This window comes from Corvus cornix, chromosome 12, assembly GCF_000738735.6.
Source record: "Corvus cornix cornix isolate S_Up_H32 chromosome 12, ASM73873v5, whole genome shotgun sequence".
NCBI classification, from domain to species: Eukaryota; Metazoa; Chordata; class Aves; order Passeriformes; family Corvidae; genus Corvus; species Corvus cornix.
In genome coordinates, this window is record NC_046342.1 from 8,356,557 (window position 1) to 8,374,786 (window position 18,230).

An 18,230-nucleotide genomic window follows, 5' to 3' on the forward strand; every position below is an offset into this window, starting at 1 on the left:
AAATGCCTTGACAGATTTTCTTGATTTGTGCAAAATTTAGCAAATATTAATGCTAATAATTAAATAATAATTAAATATTATCAAAATGAACAAGCAAAACAATTTCACTGACAATGTTCCCTTCGCAGAACTTTAGTCTCCTATACTGATATGGTGAAGGTTTTCACATAAAACCATTATCATGATAGACACGAATGACATTTACTAAAAAGTAAAACTTCAGGCTCTTGTGCAATTACCCTGCTCTTACCAGAGGCAGAAGTAAGGCAAGAGAAGAGCAATATGAAATACATCAGGCAGTGCCAGAGACTGTAAACTGAACATCAATGTCCTCTCCTTCAGGCTTCTAAGTCAATTCTGCTGTACCTTGTTTAAAAGTCTGTTTAAGCAGCAGAGGTTCAAGAGATGGGTCTAGTTCTTCTCCAACATTTTCTAGCAGCAGTGGAGTCCCAAACTGAATGCAGTTCTCCACGGTTCTCATATAATCTGTGTCACTGATCTTGATAACATTCAGATGGTTGTCCTTCTCAAAATTCTTGATCCATTTATTTGCTTGACCTTGAGGATCAATCATTAATGGCCTAGGAAATACAGGACAGTTTTCTCAGTGCTTGCAGGCATTTTTCAAAATTTTAAACAATTTAACATGTTTCTGTATCAGACTGTCAAGAAGAAGTGATACAATTTAATTACGGTTTTTTAAGACATCAGTGAATAATGGATGCATAAGTGTTTTTAAATAATTTGAAAAGTAATAGCAGAAATAGTTTTAAAAGCTGCAAAAAACGTTTAACATTTTTCATAAAATAACCAGAATGCAGAATTCTTGTAAAATATTGCTCTACCTCCCCCCTGGAATATAAAGATTCCACTACTTTTTCAATTATATTGCTCTACAGAAGCTACATTGTTTTGAGATTTCTTTTTTAAAGTGGGAACTTATTTGGATTTGAAAATTAAACCTTTTTGTCACCTACCAACGTCTTGAATTGTCAACAATGACCCCATTGTCTATAGAAAATACGTCAGTTGGCAAACCAGCAATATTCCAGGCTCTTATTTTTATTGGGTCACCAAGATTCTTGCTCAAAGAGAAATTCTCAGAACAAGGGATATCTTTCTCCTGAAAAAGAGGGGGAAAAAACCCACAAAATAAAAATTTGTCTTTATTCTGTGTTTCTTTGCATCTTTATTAAATGCCTCCTCAATCCAAAAATGATGATGTGCATTTTCTTTTAAGAGATTGAAATAGGTCATGTGTAAGTAAAAATCTTGGGGATAATAAAACCATACCTTCAATAATTAACTACATTTTCCCACTAAATATTTACTCTCTCCTCAAGTTTTGTAAGATTTGTCCAGTTTTTGGTACATTCATAATGTGGGAGGTTTGTTACATAAAGTTATGACCCAAGAAATTCATACACAGCTGGAAATATCTAATTGTATCTTCTATTACAGCAGTCCAATGCTGATTTGTTACTGTTTAATGCATTTTTAAGTGATTCCAAATCACTTGATTGATGAATTACGGTATTCATATAAGTATGTCGGAAGAGTCCCTTTGCAAACAGCACAATCAACCATCTAATTAACATAAAAATATTTGATGGTTAAGTTACAGAACATTTTACATTACACATAATTGCATTTTAAATTTAATTCTTTCATTTAAAGGCAAAATACAGAAAATGATGAGATTTTACTTCAGTAACAATCAAGCCTTACAAAATCAATGATGGTCTCTAGTTTTCTGATATCCTACTTTTAAGCGTGGGGGAAATTCGCTGATTTAATTAAATTCAAATCTACAAAATATTGGATCAGCAGAATTGATCCCATTGCTTTACCCATGAGGTTTACTAGGCTCATATAAAATAAATTACAAGGGATTTTTGAAGCCTTTTGCAGCAGCCTCAAAAAACCCAAACATTTATTTAACTCTAAGATAACCTTCTAACCTTGCATAGTTTGCTCCAATCTTTGGTACACTCTTGTCGAAAGCCAGCAGTAAAAGCTCCCAGATATGCTATTACACCAGCTGATATCAGAATATCTCCTGTCAGATTATCATATTCCTCTTGAAGATCATGTGCAGCTTGATTCCATCTATGACAAGCAGATAATACAGAAAAAAGTCATGCTGAAACCTCCACATTAATGATATTGATGTTAAAAATTAACTTGTTAAAAATTACCTTGTTCATTTTAGGTGAGAATAGGTGAAGAATATGAAAACCTCATTTGGAAGAGATTTTCTCTACAATTCTCCCAATGTTGCTGCCCTTATTTTTATGTTACAAACAATTAGGAATATTTCAAGGGCCCAGACATTCTTTAGTGTTACAGTCCTCAGACAGAAATACAGCATTAAAGGCTTAGAGAACTGAATTTCAAATTCTATTTCTACAGTGGTTGTTTTATCTGATATTTGAACTTTAACCTGACCTTGTTTTCTCTCCACCAAGGCCTCCAATCAACTTCTCTGCTCGTTCCAGTTTTTTAGCACACAAATCAACCTGGAATTCTAAACGAGCCTTTTCTTCCGTCTTTTCAGCGAAGGTTTGTTGCAAAGCAGCCAAACGGCCTTCAACTGCTGCAAGTTCTTCTCGTTTCTGATTCAATAGTTCCATTGTCTTTGCCAAGGACTCCTCTGCCACTTTTAAACGTTCTTTTTTGGGTTCAATCTCCTATTCAATCACAACCAATAAACAAATGCTTTCAGTACATTTTTGTATCTTTATTATTAACTAAAATGCTTAGGGTGAATACATGGAGCAAAGGAAGATTCCATAGCACCGAGGGGCAAGGATCAAAACCACACCTTTGACACCCTGTGAAACACTTCCATTCCCTTAATCCATTTGCATAAACCCTCTGCTGCCGAGGAAGCTTTAGCCACCACTTGTGGATCAAACTCTGGATTAGTCAGGTACTCAGTCCGAATCTTCTGCATGACAGCTTCCTGGATAACAAAAGCATTATAGCCCATCAGATCTTGTGGCTGACACTTCAAAATTGAACTGAGTGATTGCCATTTCTCTACACAATGAAATAAGAAAGAACTATTCAGCATTAACTGTTGTAGAAATCACAGCTCATTTGATTTTTTTGATCTTCCTATCATGTTTCATGGTCTTTTTCCGTTTTCATTTTCTAATCCAATCCTTATCCTTTCTAATCACGCATTTGCTGTATCTTCCATGTGGCAGCTCCCTAAGTGCTAAGAGCATTACAGTCACATAGAAGCCTTAATTTACACAGCCCTTTGTGTAAAACACACCAATTTCAATATTTGCTATCTCCTTCTCAATACACAACTTTGGGGATCACTATAAAAATTCATTTCTCCTAATGTAATGCAAAATTTAACTGTTTGTGCCTACTTTTGGGGATCAGTTTTATAAAGGGTAAAGCATATTCTATTAAGGACAAAGCATATTCCATTTCCAGTGAATTCAGCAAAGAGCACAAATCACACTCTTGGATAGCAAGACCTTTGGGAGAAACGATCATATTTGAAAGGTTATATAGCTAGCACATTTCTGCATTTATTGTATATCTTTCAGTATAATTAACAAAATATTACCCATTTTGTCATCATTCATTCAATCAAAATAATACAATTAGAAAAAGATGTTAAGAAAGGCAGCAATGGGCAGTCAATTATAAAAAGAAGTTTATAATGCTGAATGACTATCTAGAAAAACTAGCAAAAGAAAAAGGCATAGCAAGGGTGGATGTGGATCAAACGTCCACTGGTTCCACCAAAAAACCCCAATCAACTCCCAAAACACAATATGTGAAATGAGGCTAAGAGGACACAGGTTCAGAATAAACTAATTGAATTTGGACAAATGATCTCTCCACTATAGTATCTTCTCATTTTCTTTTTCTTCCCCTGTAAGAAAGTGTCTGCATGGTAAAAATTACTGAAAAAGCCTTACTGGAATGGGTTTCTCGGAACAGGCTTTCAACTCCTTTAAGAAATTGATGTTGCCCAGCATTTTCTGGCTCGCAGACCAATAATCCAAAATCTACAAAACATAGTAGGAAATACCTTTTCAGGCTTTAAAACAAATACACATACAAAAAATTACAAACCTCTTTTAATCAAAACTCATTAATATTTAATAATGATAACTTGGTATCTCCTTGAGAAGCCAATAAAGCAGAAAGTCTGTCAGATCAAACATTTCCTTCCAATCATACTTAAAGCCAAAAAGTAAACAGTGCCTCAGGGAAGTTATGTATTATCTATCCTCAAGAAATTAGTAAAGCAAATTAAATTTGGCACATTACAAAATTTGGAAAATAAGGAATTCTGAAAGTTTTCAGTAAAATCCTGGGTAGAGGCTATAAGTACTTGACTACTTTAATGGACCATGGGTTATCTTGTATTTTGGATAAGTGTTGAGAAGAACATGAATTAAATTTTTATTTCAGAGAATTGTCTGCCATTTTACCTTGCCTCCAGATCCTGAAGGATCTAAAATTCTTTCAGGTTTTTTTTCTCTTATGACACAGACAGCAGCCATGACAAGTTTGACACCAGACGGAGGATTTTTCATTGTCTTGACAACTGCTATATCAGAAGGCTAAAATAAAAAATACATGTAAAAAAATTATGACAAGTATTATGTCTCAGCACCCAATAAATGAACTGACAGAAAAAAAGAGGAATTATAACACCATTGCCAATGAACAAGTGGTACTAGAGGACTTTTAGAAGGGATGATACAGTGTTACCATCACGATTAACAATATCCGTCAATATCCCTTATGCAGGGAAAATAAAAACTAAATAAATGCTAATAAACAGTAAACTAATGATTAAATAAAATTATGTTTTAAAAATTCCAGGTCAGAATATTTTTTATACACTTCTGTGTCATCTAAGTTATCTCATATTCTTCTAAATTCCTAGTTCATTTTAGAGAGTTAAACAACACTTTCAAATGCCGAAATTTAGATCAGCTTGCCTTCAAAGTGTCAAGAGCACCAATTGCAGCCTCCATGACAGGTATTGCCTCTGCCAGGTCACTCTCACATTCATTTTTCAGTGCCTGAGCTTCTTCAGCTTTTGCTGTAGCAAATTCTTCATCCACTTTTATAATTTTTCTTTTTTCTTCTACTTCTGCAGATTCTACTTCTATAGTCTAAAGAAAAAACATGAGTGAGCTTTATATGGTACCATGAATGGTCAAATAAATTGAAATTAGCTACTACAGGACTCATGGAATAGTGTAAAACATAAAGAGAATATTGAAGTTTTAAAATATTTTAACATAATTTCAATTTATGTTAAGGGAAAAATTTCTTAGCATATTGCAACATCGTGGAGTTTCAACAGTAGATAAACTGCATGGTATCAGATTACTCTCAATAAAAGCTATTTAAAATATGTTTGAAGTTCAGGAGACAAGAAACTCTTCATGTTTGTGCATCAGGCTGTAACTAAAAATGACTAGCTTTTATAGGGAGTTTTCATAGCTTCACAGCCTTTAACATTGATTATTGAAATTTATTTTCTTTTCAGGGATAAGTCAAGCCTTTATCCAACTCCCTTTGCAGTTCTAGGGAAGTGAGATTTAGTTTTCTTAGAGGTAGAAGAGGTATCACTAAACACTTAGGAATCAGAAACAAGTGCATAACATGTCAATTAAATCATGCTTTTTTGGTGATGCAACAGTCACGTTTTACAAGACAAGTATGTGTATATTTTCATATAACAGAATTCTCAAAACACCCAAGATTTCTGATCCTAAATCCCACTAAATTCCCATGAAATTAACTGGGTTTAGGGTCCTTTTATAAATCAAACATATAATCCCTGTGCATGCAAAGACAGACTGTGCAAAACTGTTCTTGTTTATTTTGTCATAGCTGGGCATATGGAAAAACTATTTGAGGTTTTCACATTGTTTGTGAATCAACTTGGGAAACCTGATTTAACCACTATAAGCATGAAAGTTCCTCTAACATTCTTCAGCATGGAGCTTAGGCAAGGACTGTATATCCAGAGAATGTATTTTATCTAAAGAATGAAATTTTCTTTCTGTTCTAAGGATATAAACATAAATAGCAAGTTTCACAATACTGGAAACCTCTGTAAACAAGAAGTGAGCTCAAAAACCTCAACTCTTACTTTCTGAAAGTCACACATCAATGAAATAAGACACATGTTTACATTAAAAGCCACAAAGCTGTATTTGTACAACTCTACCTTCATCATGCTTGCATTTTCCACTTTAGCCTCTTCCAGTTTGGGCTGTAGCTCAATTAATTCTTCTTTCATCCTACCAACCTAGGCATATGCAAAAGAATCAGGTGGGATCAGAAGGGTCAAGCACAATTTCCAACAATTTTTTTAAGACCTAGATTTTCCCTAATGACTAATTTATTGATAGAAAGATGTAACATTCCGTTTCAAATTAAAACATTTCCAAGACTTATTTTTATCTCCTACTTACAATGTCTAATTTTAAGAACTATGCTCACTTACAGTCCCCTGTTAACCACCAAGGAAAGGGAAGCTCTGTTCATATCTACCTAACAATATATGCTTAGAGATGGCCTCTAGCATAAGTTCTGTGATTGTAGGAAAGAATAGGCGAAATACATTTCTTAGTTTTACTGTTGCAGATTGAGCGAAACAAAACCCGAAGTAATACTTTTGACTGACTTCTCCAGAAAAAACCCTGCATTTGACAAATATTTTCCATTTTCAGTTCCATATTTGTCCTAACTCACCTGTGACTCAGCAAAAGCTAGTTTATCTAGTCCATTCACATATTTCTTCTTGGCTTTCATTACGCTGTCTCGTTTCTCAGTAAGAAGTCTCTGAAATGCAGCAATAAGCTCAAGATAAGAAGTAGGAGTAACATAATTATGGCGTCCCAGACTTTGTAAGAACCTATTAAAAAAGAAATAAAAGAAAGAGTAACTTTAAATTTTGATTTATTTTTTGATTTATTTTCTTAGTTTAATGTTAGCAAAGTGATGTAACTGTTTGATAGGAGTTAACAATTTCAACAGACTTATATCCTTGCTATGGAGGCAAATAGTTGTGTTAACTTTTAATACATAAATGAGTAATAATGAAACTCAATCACCTACTATTTTATGATTGTTTGGAAAAGCAATAGACTAACCTTTCAGAGAGTGACAAAACTGAAGTATGAAAGTATTTACAGATGGGCACAACTCCTTCACGCTCGATGTCTGTGAGCTGAAGTGTTTCTAAGAACTTACTAGCCACACATTCAAGGGCATCTTCAGGCCATGGCTGAGGGAGAAGTGAGGAGGGAAGAATTTGTAAAATTCAACTGTTAGCAGTCTTCAAACGTCAAAATCAGTTTTTACCATTCAAACCACCAGAATGAGACACACTAGTCCCAGGTGTGCTACAAGAACAATGAACTGATTTAAAGGTCGATTAGCTCAGGCAGCAAGGTCACCACCCATGCAATATTTTCTGGCAACTCCTGGCTGGTCTTCTAGTTCAAAGCTACACATTAACATTCCATCTAAACAGTTCTGTGTCTATTTCATCCTTTGGCAGAAAAATTCACTGACATCAGCACGAGGCCAAGTTATAGAGCTAACTGTGCTTAATTGAGAGCAATACTGTTTACACCAATACTGCTTCTCCAAGTTCTATTCTGCTATCAAAGATCTACTGATAAGCAACAGGATTTGTATTTGCTAGTCATTCCTATAATGGATGGAAGGAATAATATATAATTACCTGCTTAATAAGCAGCCACAATTAAGATCATTTTACAGTCACAATGAAATGTTTTCTCTAGTCCTTTAAAACATACACATTATGTAATAAAATTACAAATTGCCATCATCAAACTAAGACTATTCACACTTCAGAAATTTACAGCAAAAAAATTTAACTTTATTTAGTTGTAGAAATGTTGAGATCACACATCAAAGAGCTCCCAAAATATTACAGAAAAGGTCTATGGAATTTTAAAATTTTGAAAAACAACGAGTACTTCTACAAGGAAGACAAAAGAAAATCTGATGGCACTTAGAAATACAGAGTGTTAGAAAACTGAAGCAGATTTTTGAGGAAATAATGTAAGTATTTTCCCATACCTGGAACCAATCAATAGTACAGCAGTTGATGAGTGATGGAAACTGTCTCAGACGATTGCGGAAAGCATCTCCAATTGGGCTGAATGCCACCACAATATGGAGATTTTCTTTGCAGAGGTTCACAAAAAGTGCAAACAAGGCCAAGGGACTGAGTTCTTCACCTTTATCACCAGCCTGAACTGCTGCACGAACACCCTTAGGAATAATACATAGCATAAAAAATGTTATATAAATTGTCATTAAGCACATCTGAAGTCCTGTAGCAATTCTGTTAATGGTAGCATCACCAGGAAATAAAATTTTTTAGTGGAAATGAAACAGGCAAAATAAAGTAGAAAGCCAGAACAAGTAGCAAATACTGTTAGAGAACAGGATTGCACTATTTATCTGTGGCCCTGACAACTCAGTCTAGAAATGATCATCTGCTGCTCTGAGCAACTGAGAGTAAATCATAACAATATAGTAAAAGAAGAATTCTTTTAAGGGAGCAGATTTAAATGAGTAAAAACCAACTTTGGTCCAGCTGCTCATTGTGGATAGCTACCAAGTTCCAGCATACACCCACTGAATATGTTCACACAAACTGTAAAATTGGAAAAGAGCCAAATTATTTTAATATTTTCACTATGTACCTGGCAAGAATGAAATACTAAAAGACAAAGATCACAAGAATTATAATCTAACTTCTTTGAAAGATACACAAATCCAGGTATCAACATGCTCCATAACTTAAGTGCAAAAAAACCATGTAGTAACATCTATCAAGTGATACAGATATTGCAATAAAGAAAATTTGTGTGTGTACTAAGAACCACTTTGAAAGTCAACTAGAAGCATACTTAAGTAATTTATTAAAAGCACCACAGAGATAGGAAGACAGCACAGCATACATTTCCAAATATTGTTTGCTAACATTAAGTTTCCAACTTGATGTATAAAGATTGATGCCCCTCCCTCCCAAATTGTGACTGCTATTGTGAAAATCCCAGTCTGATTTCAGTTAATTTTTTTTTTAAATTTGCCTGAGTACATTGCATCATTACTTCTAATCCTAGATTCATGGAGCACCTTTGCCCACCTCATCTCTGAGTAGAAGTGTCAGAACACTGAAATTCTGCCTAACAATGCCCTAGTGCCTCAGACAGTAGGAGTCTATTGAGAAAGGCAGGCCATGTTTTCTAATAAAAACATCACATCTTCGCACTTCACTGATTAAGGAAAACATTATGATGTACGTTCTTCTCCTATACAATATCCTACAAAAATAACTACAGCCATAGGGTATTTGTGGACAACCCAAGTTCTCTACTTGCACAACTTAATGTGTTTGTGAACAGAGTGCTAGGTCAGAATTAAAGCTTGTAGCTGGCATAAGCTACTGCATAAGTTTACTAATAACTGGTTTATTTTTCTAAGGTCTCAAAAAGAAGTCACAGAATTACGTGCAAATATACAAAAGCCACATTTCACACTGAACTGTCCAAGTAGATTAAAAGGGAGGTGAAATTAAAGAGAGTTTCTAAAGATACCTCTACAATTTCTTGTTTTTCATCTGCTGGAAAAAGATTGGGTACCTCCCCTGTGTTGAGGAGACTGTCAACATCTTCTAAAAAGCTTTCTTCTTTAATTTGTGCATCTGTGATTAGAAATACAGTTTTCAAGCCTTTTACACCTGCATTCTTCAGAAGTCTCTGAAAATGCAAGACAGTTAAAATTGTACATTCCAAAATATCCTTCCTCAAAATTAAGTCAAAATGTAGACAGGTTATTAATACTCACTTTCAGATCTTCTCTCCACTCGTTTGTACCATAGGTCTTAGAAATCTCTGGTTGAAAAACACACATTCTTGCCATGAACGCTGCCAGGCGAGTCAGAGACTGCCGTCCACTTCCTCCCATTCCAACCAGCAGAGCATTCCCCCCTGACTGCTTCAGAATGCGGCTTAATCGAGACAAGTGTTCCAACATGTACCTGCATTGGGAATGTGTTGATTACAACAAGAGAAGAAATACCTGTACATTTATGCACCTATAAACCTGGGAAACAAATCAAGGAGTAGCATCCCCAAAACAAATCTCTGAATGCAGGGTGGGGCAGGGTAGAGAGGAAGAGGAAGAAAGAGAGTGGGCATGAACCACAAAATAAAGTAAAACTTACAATTCTTCTATTTTACAAATACCAGTATTTAGCTAAATTACTACAAATTACTAAAAGGAATGTGCAGAGATAAGAACAGGAGCACTATAAGGATAAATGTCTTAAAGGCAAAGAAAAACATTAATTCTCTACTTCAAGATCACAGCAGTATTACCAGTTTTAACTTTCTTGAAGTATAGCAACCTAAACAGCTTTTTAAAGTAACCACTGGGAGAACATGGTTTTTATCAACAAACATTTCCCTCCCCTCTACCTCTGACAGTGATTTATAACTTATGTGTGGAATTGACGTTGGAACATCCTCAGGAAGCAGTATCTGCACATTACTGAGAGTCCTTGTCAAAACTCAAGCCTGATTTATCTCAGAATATGCAGCAAGGCCTATAGGAGCTCACCTGCTTAGGCATAGGACATGGGGTAATTAAAGCAAGCTGAGCAGCTATCAAAAGCAGTCTCAAAAAAACTTCCAAGCATTTCAAGAAAGATAAACTCTGTTTATTTTTATTGGTTAGATAAATAAAGGAAACAAATTCAGATGTTATCTATGAGATTGAACTTTAAGGCTACAGTCAAACATGCTCTCCTGGCTGCTGTTCAGTGAGGTCACTGCAATATTGCTTCTATACCCAGGAAGTGGCCTGTGATCAGAGGCTGCCAGCTCTTCAAAGTCCCAGCCTAGCAGTATATACAGGCACTCACAAATCCAGCTTGGCAAAATGACCTAGACTAAAATAAGCTGATATTAGAAGTGTTTTAAGTAATCCTAATCACCTTCACGAAATACTTATGTGTCAAGCCACCCTGGCAAATATAAAGGGGCAGTAATCTCTAGCAACAGGGAGGAGGAAGGAGTTTGACCTCCTAATCTCTCTCGGTTGTAGCTCTGCATGATCACAAGTTAAGGTAACAATAATGCCTTGCAGAGTCTAAAATTTCACGGGATTAGCTGCAGCACCAGCTGTGCTGAGTAACAACAAAGTAGACAGACAGCTATGATTGTGAACATCTCACTCTTGGGATGCTTGTCCTTGGGAAATGAAAGTCCAGTGACATCCATCTTCACTGGTGACAGAGGCCTAGGAGAAGTACAGCAACTACCTGAGGCAGTGCACAATGTTTCCATAACAACTAAGACAAATATTCAAAGCCGCTTAAGAGAAAAGCTTCTTATTATTTACTTTCAGATAGGGAGAGGCATAAGAGAAAAATCAGTTTGCTTCCATCCAAAAAGGTGTTACACCACAAACACTTTTAAGGATGCATGAAGGGGAGGAGATATACCAAAAACCACAGTCCACAAAATTGAATATACTGAATTATCAACTACTGCTTAAAGCTCTTAATAACACAGATCATAAACACCTGAAAACGACAAGATTCATTCTTGTTTTCTGGGTTTGATTATATTCATCCAGACACTGCTCCACAACATCACTGAACTCCTCAATGCTTGGAACCTCAACATAAAGTCTTTCATCTCCCTCAAGTTCTGGAACCATGTAGTCACCAAAACACAAACTTCTCATGTCTTCTTCTGTTACCTATGGTAAATATTCAACAAATTATGAAGTCAAGTTTAATATTTAATGAATGTATTCCTCATTGGAACTTTAGAAAACAAAGGAGAATTTAGACAAATACCCCAGACAAAAGAATAAGCACTCCAAAATATTTTGACTCACAAACAACACCCCCCTCAAAATTATGTTTCCTGCGTTGAACTATACACTTATTCTTAATTTGTTCTGGGAAAACAACTGGCTCAAATAGCCACTAACCGTCTCATAATCATGACCTTCAGATTACACCAAATTCATACAGATGTATATTATGAAATGGACAACTAAGACCACAAAGTTATTTCTTCTATACTTCAATGAAATTACAAGGGACATAAAAAACAACAGAAAAAAGGAAGACAAGGCATAAAATACAACACAACTATACAGGATTTTGGATAGTAAAATTTAATAACAATAACAGGATGCAGATGCCCAAATTTCTTTTAAGGAAAATTAGTAAGTTTACTCACATTTTAAATGTAATATTTTTTGAATAGAATGCTTACATACAACAGTTAAACCCTCCCAAACAATTTCCATTTCTACATTTTTTCCTCATTAAGCCATTTTGCCAAATTCAACTCAAACTTTCATGCACATTTGAATCAGAATTCCACCTATGATTAAATTTGTAGTCCTAAATTTGCAATAAGGGAATTATTTTGCAACAGGTTAAACATGATACTCACAGGGGATGATCCTTCCTTCAGGTGTGCAAAAACTTTATCGAATGCTTCTCTGAAATGTTCTTTCACAATATCTTTCACTAGATTGAACAACCAGGCTCTGTCATCATCTTCCACCAGACGGTCATAGAAGACCCGAAACACCTCGTGCACGAACAGCCGAATCATCACATGTTTGTTTTCAACTGCACTTTTCTTAATGAGCAAACAGCCATGGATAACCCGTGAAAAGTCACGCAGGTTGAAGGTATAATGAGATTTGGCTGGTGTGGGCAAAAGATTTTTGATGGCTTTCTTATACACCTTCAGACAAAAAGAACAGAGAACAAAATTTAAAAAAAATTAACACTGACTGCATTATTACCATAACTCCTAAATGTCTTCTAAAATGTTATTTCTCAAAAAAATCCCTTCACACTACATTATTGTAGAGCCAAAGGAATATTAATGAACAAATTGAAGGAAACTTCCATTAAGGTATTTGCCTCTTACCTCTAAAGTGGCAGTGACAATTTGATTTCCAATTGTTAAGAAGTCAAAAGGGAAGTCATTAGTCCTTAGGTAAAGAGCCACTACAGTAGAGAAGATGCGCGTCATTGTTTCATCACTGAAAGAATTGATGGTGCAAATGCTGAAGTGCCGCAGGAACCGAGGGGTGACAGGATTCCTCCCACCGCCTGGAGGCCCCATAGCTGCCACTAACTGTATGTCAACAAGGGTGATTTTAGAGGTGTCCTTAAAATCATACCTTCAAAATAAAATGCCATGTGACATTTAGATATGGATACAACACATTTGTTACACCTTCAATGCAGCTGTATGACAGACTACTCTCTGCATGCATAAAAAAGTATTTAAAAATATTTTTTAAAATAATAGGCATTACATAATATAACATGTATTTCTATAAATTTTATATTTTTAAAAACAAACAATCCCTCCTCCCTAAAAAAACAAAAAACAACTAGTCCTGTAACTGTGTACCAGTTAATCTTAACATACCATTTGCTGGCCCAAAAAAAAGATTGATTGTTTAAATTGCACTCCATAAAACCTGATATGAAATTTTGACATGAGTATTAAAAGTGTAACTTGTCAAGATATATTATCTCTATTTAAGAGCAACAGATATTTGAGCAGTGCCTGGAATCACAAGAGTAGCTGTATTTGAGAAGTGCCTGGAACTGTAGAATGATCCAGACTCAGGAAAACACCTGCTCCAGTCTTCCAATCTAAGCAAAGCCAAAAACCTCAAAAGCAGGGAAGACTCTCAACTTATTTTATTTCATGCCTATTATCAGATCTGATTTCATTGTGAATTTAAAAAAAATATTTTGAGATCTTGTTAAAAACCTTTTAATGACTAACAGAATAATGGATAATAGGGAAAACTAACATAAGAAATAAAATCAGAAGTTTTATATAACTGGATATATATAGATGTGTACAGAAAGCTGCCCACTCTCAGGAGGAAGAGAAAGAAAAAGAACAAGAAACTGCACTGGAAAAAAACCTAAAATAGTAAAGGCATAAATGATTCATTTTATTTAATGTATACTAACTCTGCAAAAGTTTAGCAATAGAACATTCTAAAAAACTTAAACCAAATTTGATCATCAATTTCCCAAACTGAGAAGTCCTTAGAAAGTAATATACAAGTTGCTTCAAGTTTAAAAAATGGATTTTTATATAAACTAAATCTACCTTAACATTTACAAACCACTTCAAAAAAGTTTTGAAAATAAAATTCTAAGGAATAAATAAGTATAACAGCAAATACAGCAACAAAAAATTTCAGTTGTGTTTCCAATAATTACCAAAATCCATGGTCAAAGAACTGTCTCAGAAGTTCTATAGGAGGCTGTGCCCCATACTTCTCCAAAGCAGGCATATTCATATCATCTACAAAAATAATGCATTTTTTTCCCATTGGAGGGCCAAAGACTCCTTTGCGCCTCTTGTCCAGCCTGGCCATAATAATGTTCTGCAATGCAAACAGGATCATTCAGAACACAGATTAAATATTCATATCCACAGTCTCCTTGAGACATAAATGATCTGTTCTACTAACCTGGGTCTGATTGGCACTTGTTCGAGCTGAAAAATTAATGAAGAAGGGGAAGTAGCGCTCCTTTTCCAAGTTGTTCATTAACTTGTCCTTGACATACACAGATTTCCCAGTTCCTGTTGGTCCCACTAGAAGCAGTGGTCTTCACAAAGAGAGAAATAAAGCACATAGACTGCAGAAACCTAACACTGTAAACTAAATGCAGCTGGAAGTCCAAGGTTTTACTAACTGGCCCTTCTTTTTCTACCTCTAAAAACATTAGTTGCCTAAAGAAGAAACCAGAGTGTTCTAATGCATTCATTAAACCCTCTCATAATTTTAGTTTGCTTCCACCACCAAGAAAATGGGAGGGGAAATAAACATTTCTCATTCCCTCATTCTACTGGTGTTGAAGTATATGAACACATGGGAGTTAAAGCTCTTGTGATAGGTCTTGCATTGATTCAAACTTCATAAATCTTTCAGCCTTGGAACCTGAGGCTGGTTTTTATTTCATTCTCTTATATGATCTGATCATGGCTAATATAACTGATTTTGATAGGATTAATCAAAGAAAATAAATTAAAATATGTATTTAATTGCCAAAGTAGAAAGAGGATGCAAAAAATTTTGGGCTGTCCTAACATCATCATCAGAATGAGAATACAAAAGTTAGACTATAATAAGGTTTCATAAAAAAAAATAAAACCAGACTGCTGGGCAAATTTTTTTGTTTGTAGTAAACATCTGTTTTAAAACGGCCGAATAAACTGAGGGTTTGATACAAACAATGAACTCAAAAAAAAGGAGATATTTCTACCTATGATCAAATTTCACTTTAGAAATTTGTAGTGAAGCAACTTACTTTCCATGGGTAATGAACAGGTCTAGCAAATAGGTATAGCGAACTGTATCCATGGTTGGGACTATAATATCTTGAATCTTCACATTTTTATCACTGTAACTAATTTGTTCAATAAAGTCATTCCAGTGAGCCCAACCTACTTTGACTTTGAGCTAGGAAGAAGCACAGATGTAGAACAGACTGGTGTTATATATATGAAGGGTTTTCTCTACTACCTCACTTTCAAAAATTAAAATAATGGATTTTAATAAATTAATGAATATTTGATGTTTCAAAAGATCACACATTTCATTTGTTTTACCTCACTAATGAAGTATTAAAGTACATACCTAAACTTAGAATCCTTTCTTTTCTTTAAAATTTTGTTCAGTGAAAACAAACAAAAAAACCCACACACAGAGAAAACCACAACAACAAACCAAGAGAAGAACATTTCTAATAGACACTACAAACAAAAATTGTAACATAAGCAAACCGCCTATGGGCTTAATATTCTGCTTTCCTTCTGAACAGTCCACATTATTCCTTCTATACAAAAGCAGTTTTGAATCTGCCAACTGAGCTTGAGTTACAGAAGAACTATACTGTGGCGGTATTACAAATATAACTGAAATGTACATCTCGGTATTTCATTAAAAAAATGGTCAGTACACTGGTATTTGAAAAGGAAATAAAAATGCATTGTAGGATTTAATCCAACCAACACTCTACAACATCCAACGGGCTTCAAAAAGTTAAAATACCCACCTCGCTGCATTTTCCTTCTATTATGACAGTAATAATCTATTTAGTGGATGCAGAAGCCAATCCTACCTCATACACGTAGTCATAGACCAAGCCTTTCTCTTCCAAAGGACACTCCCACTTTCCCAAACTCTCTGGTACAGGATTTGTTTTAGATTTTCCAGACAAAGTTTCCCTCAAGAAATTATCAAAAATTGTCCTGCTGTCACCATCACAAGTCCCACCAATGGACCAGATTGTGGCAAAAGCAAAACAACCCTGCAAGAACAAAAAAATTAGTAACTGTCTCATAAATTGACATATTACACAAACCTTGTACAGTCTGATTAGCAAACATAATTCTAAAAAATATTGTTAAGCAGAGAGATGTTAGAAATTGCCCTTCAATATCCCTGGCCTAAAGAGATTTAGAAATCTGACTATAGACAGAGCACACAAAAAAGTCTTACTCAAGGACAGAGAAAGAGAAAGAGAAAGAGAGAGAGATAACAAAAAATAAAGGCCACTGACTACAGCAGTATGTCACAGGACAAAGCCTGAGAAGAGTTCTAATGACAAACCAGGATCTAGGAATTTTATAATTCAATTTTAAATAACTACTTTCATATTCTATTTTCTTCAGTTTTTCGTAAGAACAATCATATAAGGTCAGACAGAGGATTCAGCTAATATAACTGTCAGAAAACCTTCTCCCAAGGAAGTGTTGCTCAAACAAACAAGCCAATCGGTGTTGCATGAATATTTATTTCCTTTAAGAGAAATACAACACTTTGCTTCAGCTAACTTCTTGGTTACTTAAAAAGCACATTTAATAAAAACACTATCCCAATTAATTGGAAAAATAGGAGAATTTTTAATCATATTTGTCACTTTTAAGACTTCCATCTCATCTGGGCACCTCCAGAGTGTGGGGAGAGAGAGCAAGGAGGTAGTAAAATTGTTTCACGTCTCTCATTCACAAACTAAAGTTACTTTGATTAGTACAATTGTTTTGAAAACCAGCACATACAGAAATAAATATACATTTCACTACATGTTAAAAAACCAACCATAATCCAGGCACGGATGCTTTTGTTGGTGGGATCTTCTTGCACAGCTGGACAAATCAACATTTCAAAAATCCGTGTGAGAGCTACTACAACATTGATATCACTTGTAGGTACCAGTTCCTAAGAGATTCAAAAGGTTGGACGTCATACTTTACATCTTTAGCTAATTTGTCTTTTGGAGATAAATTAATTAGATCACTAGCTAATTCTGAACACATATTAGAAGGCAAGGTATACACTGACTTTTACCCAAAAGATCATTTGCCCCCTTCAATCATTGAAATGTCAAGACCTTTAGCTTGTTAACCATGTTCATGGCTACCACGTGACCACTACAATTATACATCTTAAACCAAACCAAAACCCACAGAAGTAACTGCAGCAAAACATGAGCAAAATTCTAAGCACTGCCACACTGAGCTTGCAAGGAACTACAACCTTCCCCTAAAACTTAAAAAAGCACTTCCTTATACAACACGAGATCTTTAAAGAAAAAAAATGTACAAAATTCTCTCGGGAATACTTTTTAATCAGTGTTTTAAATACAAACTGTACTTTCAAAAATAAGAAGATGAAAACGATGATCAAGTTTCAAGTCTTAGCTGACATTCTCATTTTAACTTTCCAAACTGGTCCCAAGAGCCACATATTCATTCCAACTGTGCTTTTCATGAGAGAACAGTCACTTCCTACCAAGGGTAACAGAATGGACATAGCCACTAACTACTGCAGGAAAAAATGTCAAATAATACCTTGCACTGTTTCTGACGGACTCTTAATGCTGGCGGTACCAACCAATCAAAAAGTCCCTGCAGAAGAGCTTGATGTTCCTTTGAGTTCAGAGGTTCAGGCAGTTTACTCAGCCAAGAGGTAACAAGTGGCCTCCAGCCCAGCTGAGAAGGTTCCAAATAAATCATGCCACAACGACTGACCGTAGCAGGCTAAGGAAAAATGGTAAACTCATTTTATTGTGCATTTAATGTACTGAATTTTGTTTCATATTTTCA

General features: G+C 35.1%; 1 protein-coding gene across 5 annotated transcripts in view; it reads right to left on the reverse strand.

Moving 5' to 3' along the window:
• The window catches only part of DNAH12 (dynein axonemal heavy chain 12), a 59,553-nt gene that overhangs the window by 14,720 nt on the left and 26,603 nt on the right, over positions 1 to 18,230 (reverse strand). For all 5 annotated transcript variants that reach the window (XM_039559197.1, XM_039559195.1, XM_039559196.1 and 2 more), the window contains 23 exons: positions 17,976 to 18,164; positions 17,224 to 17,343; positions 16,244 to 16,432; positions 15,431 to 15,582; positions 14,590 to 14,728; positions 14,336 to 14,502; positions 13,011 to 13,266; positions 12,522 to 12,821; positions 11,633 to 11,811; positions 9,892 to 10,084; positions 9,642 to 9,803; positions 8,113 to 8,307; positions 7,155 to 7,288; positions 6,754 to 6,916; positions 6,227 to 6,307; positions 4,983 to 5,159; positions 4,467 to 4,598; positions 3,948 to 4,037; positions 2,825 to 2,965; positions 2,449 to 2,690; positions 1,962 to 2,109; positions 978 to 1,123; positions 367 to 581 (listed from right to left, as the gene is read on the reverse strand). In XM_039559197.1, coding sequence (XP_039415131.1) covers positions 367 to 581; positions 978 to 1,123; positions 1,962 to 2,109; positions 2,449 to 2,690; positions 2,825 to 2,965; positions 3,948 to 4,037; positions 4,467 to 4,598; positions 4,983 to 5,159; positions 6,227 to 6,307; positions 6,754 to 6,916; positions 7,155 to 7,288; positions 8,113 to 8,307; positions 9,642 to 9,803; positions 9,892 to 10,084; positions 11,633 to 11,811; positions 12,522 to 12,821; positions 13,011 to 13,266; positions 14,336 to 14,502; positions 14,590 to 14,728; positions 15,431 to 15,582; positions 16,244 to 16,432; positions 17,224 to 17,343; positions 17,976 to 18,164 — 3,910 coding nt within the window. The remainder of the gene's footprint in view (positions 1 to 366; positions 582 to 977; positions 1,124 to 1,961; positions 2,110 to 2,448; positions 2,691 to 2,824; positions 2,966 to 3,947; positions 4,038 to 4,466; positions 4,599 to 4,982; positions 5,160 to 6,226; positions 6,308 to 6,753; positions 6,917 to 7,154; positions 7,289 to 8,112; positions 8,308 to 9,641; positions 9,804 to 9,891; positions 10,085 to 11,632; positions 11,812 to 12,521; positions 12,822 to 13,010; positions 13,267 to 14,335; positions 14,503 to 14,589; positions 14,729 to 15,430; positions 15,583 to 16,243; positions 16,433 to 17,223; positions 17,344 to 17,975; positions 18,165 to 18,230) is intronic.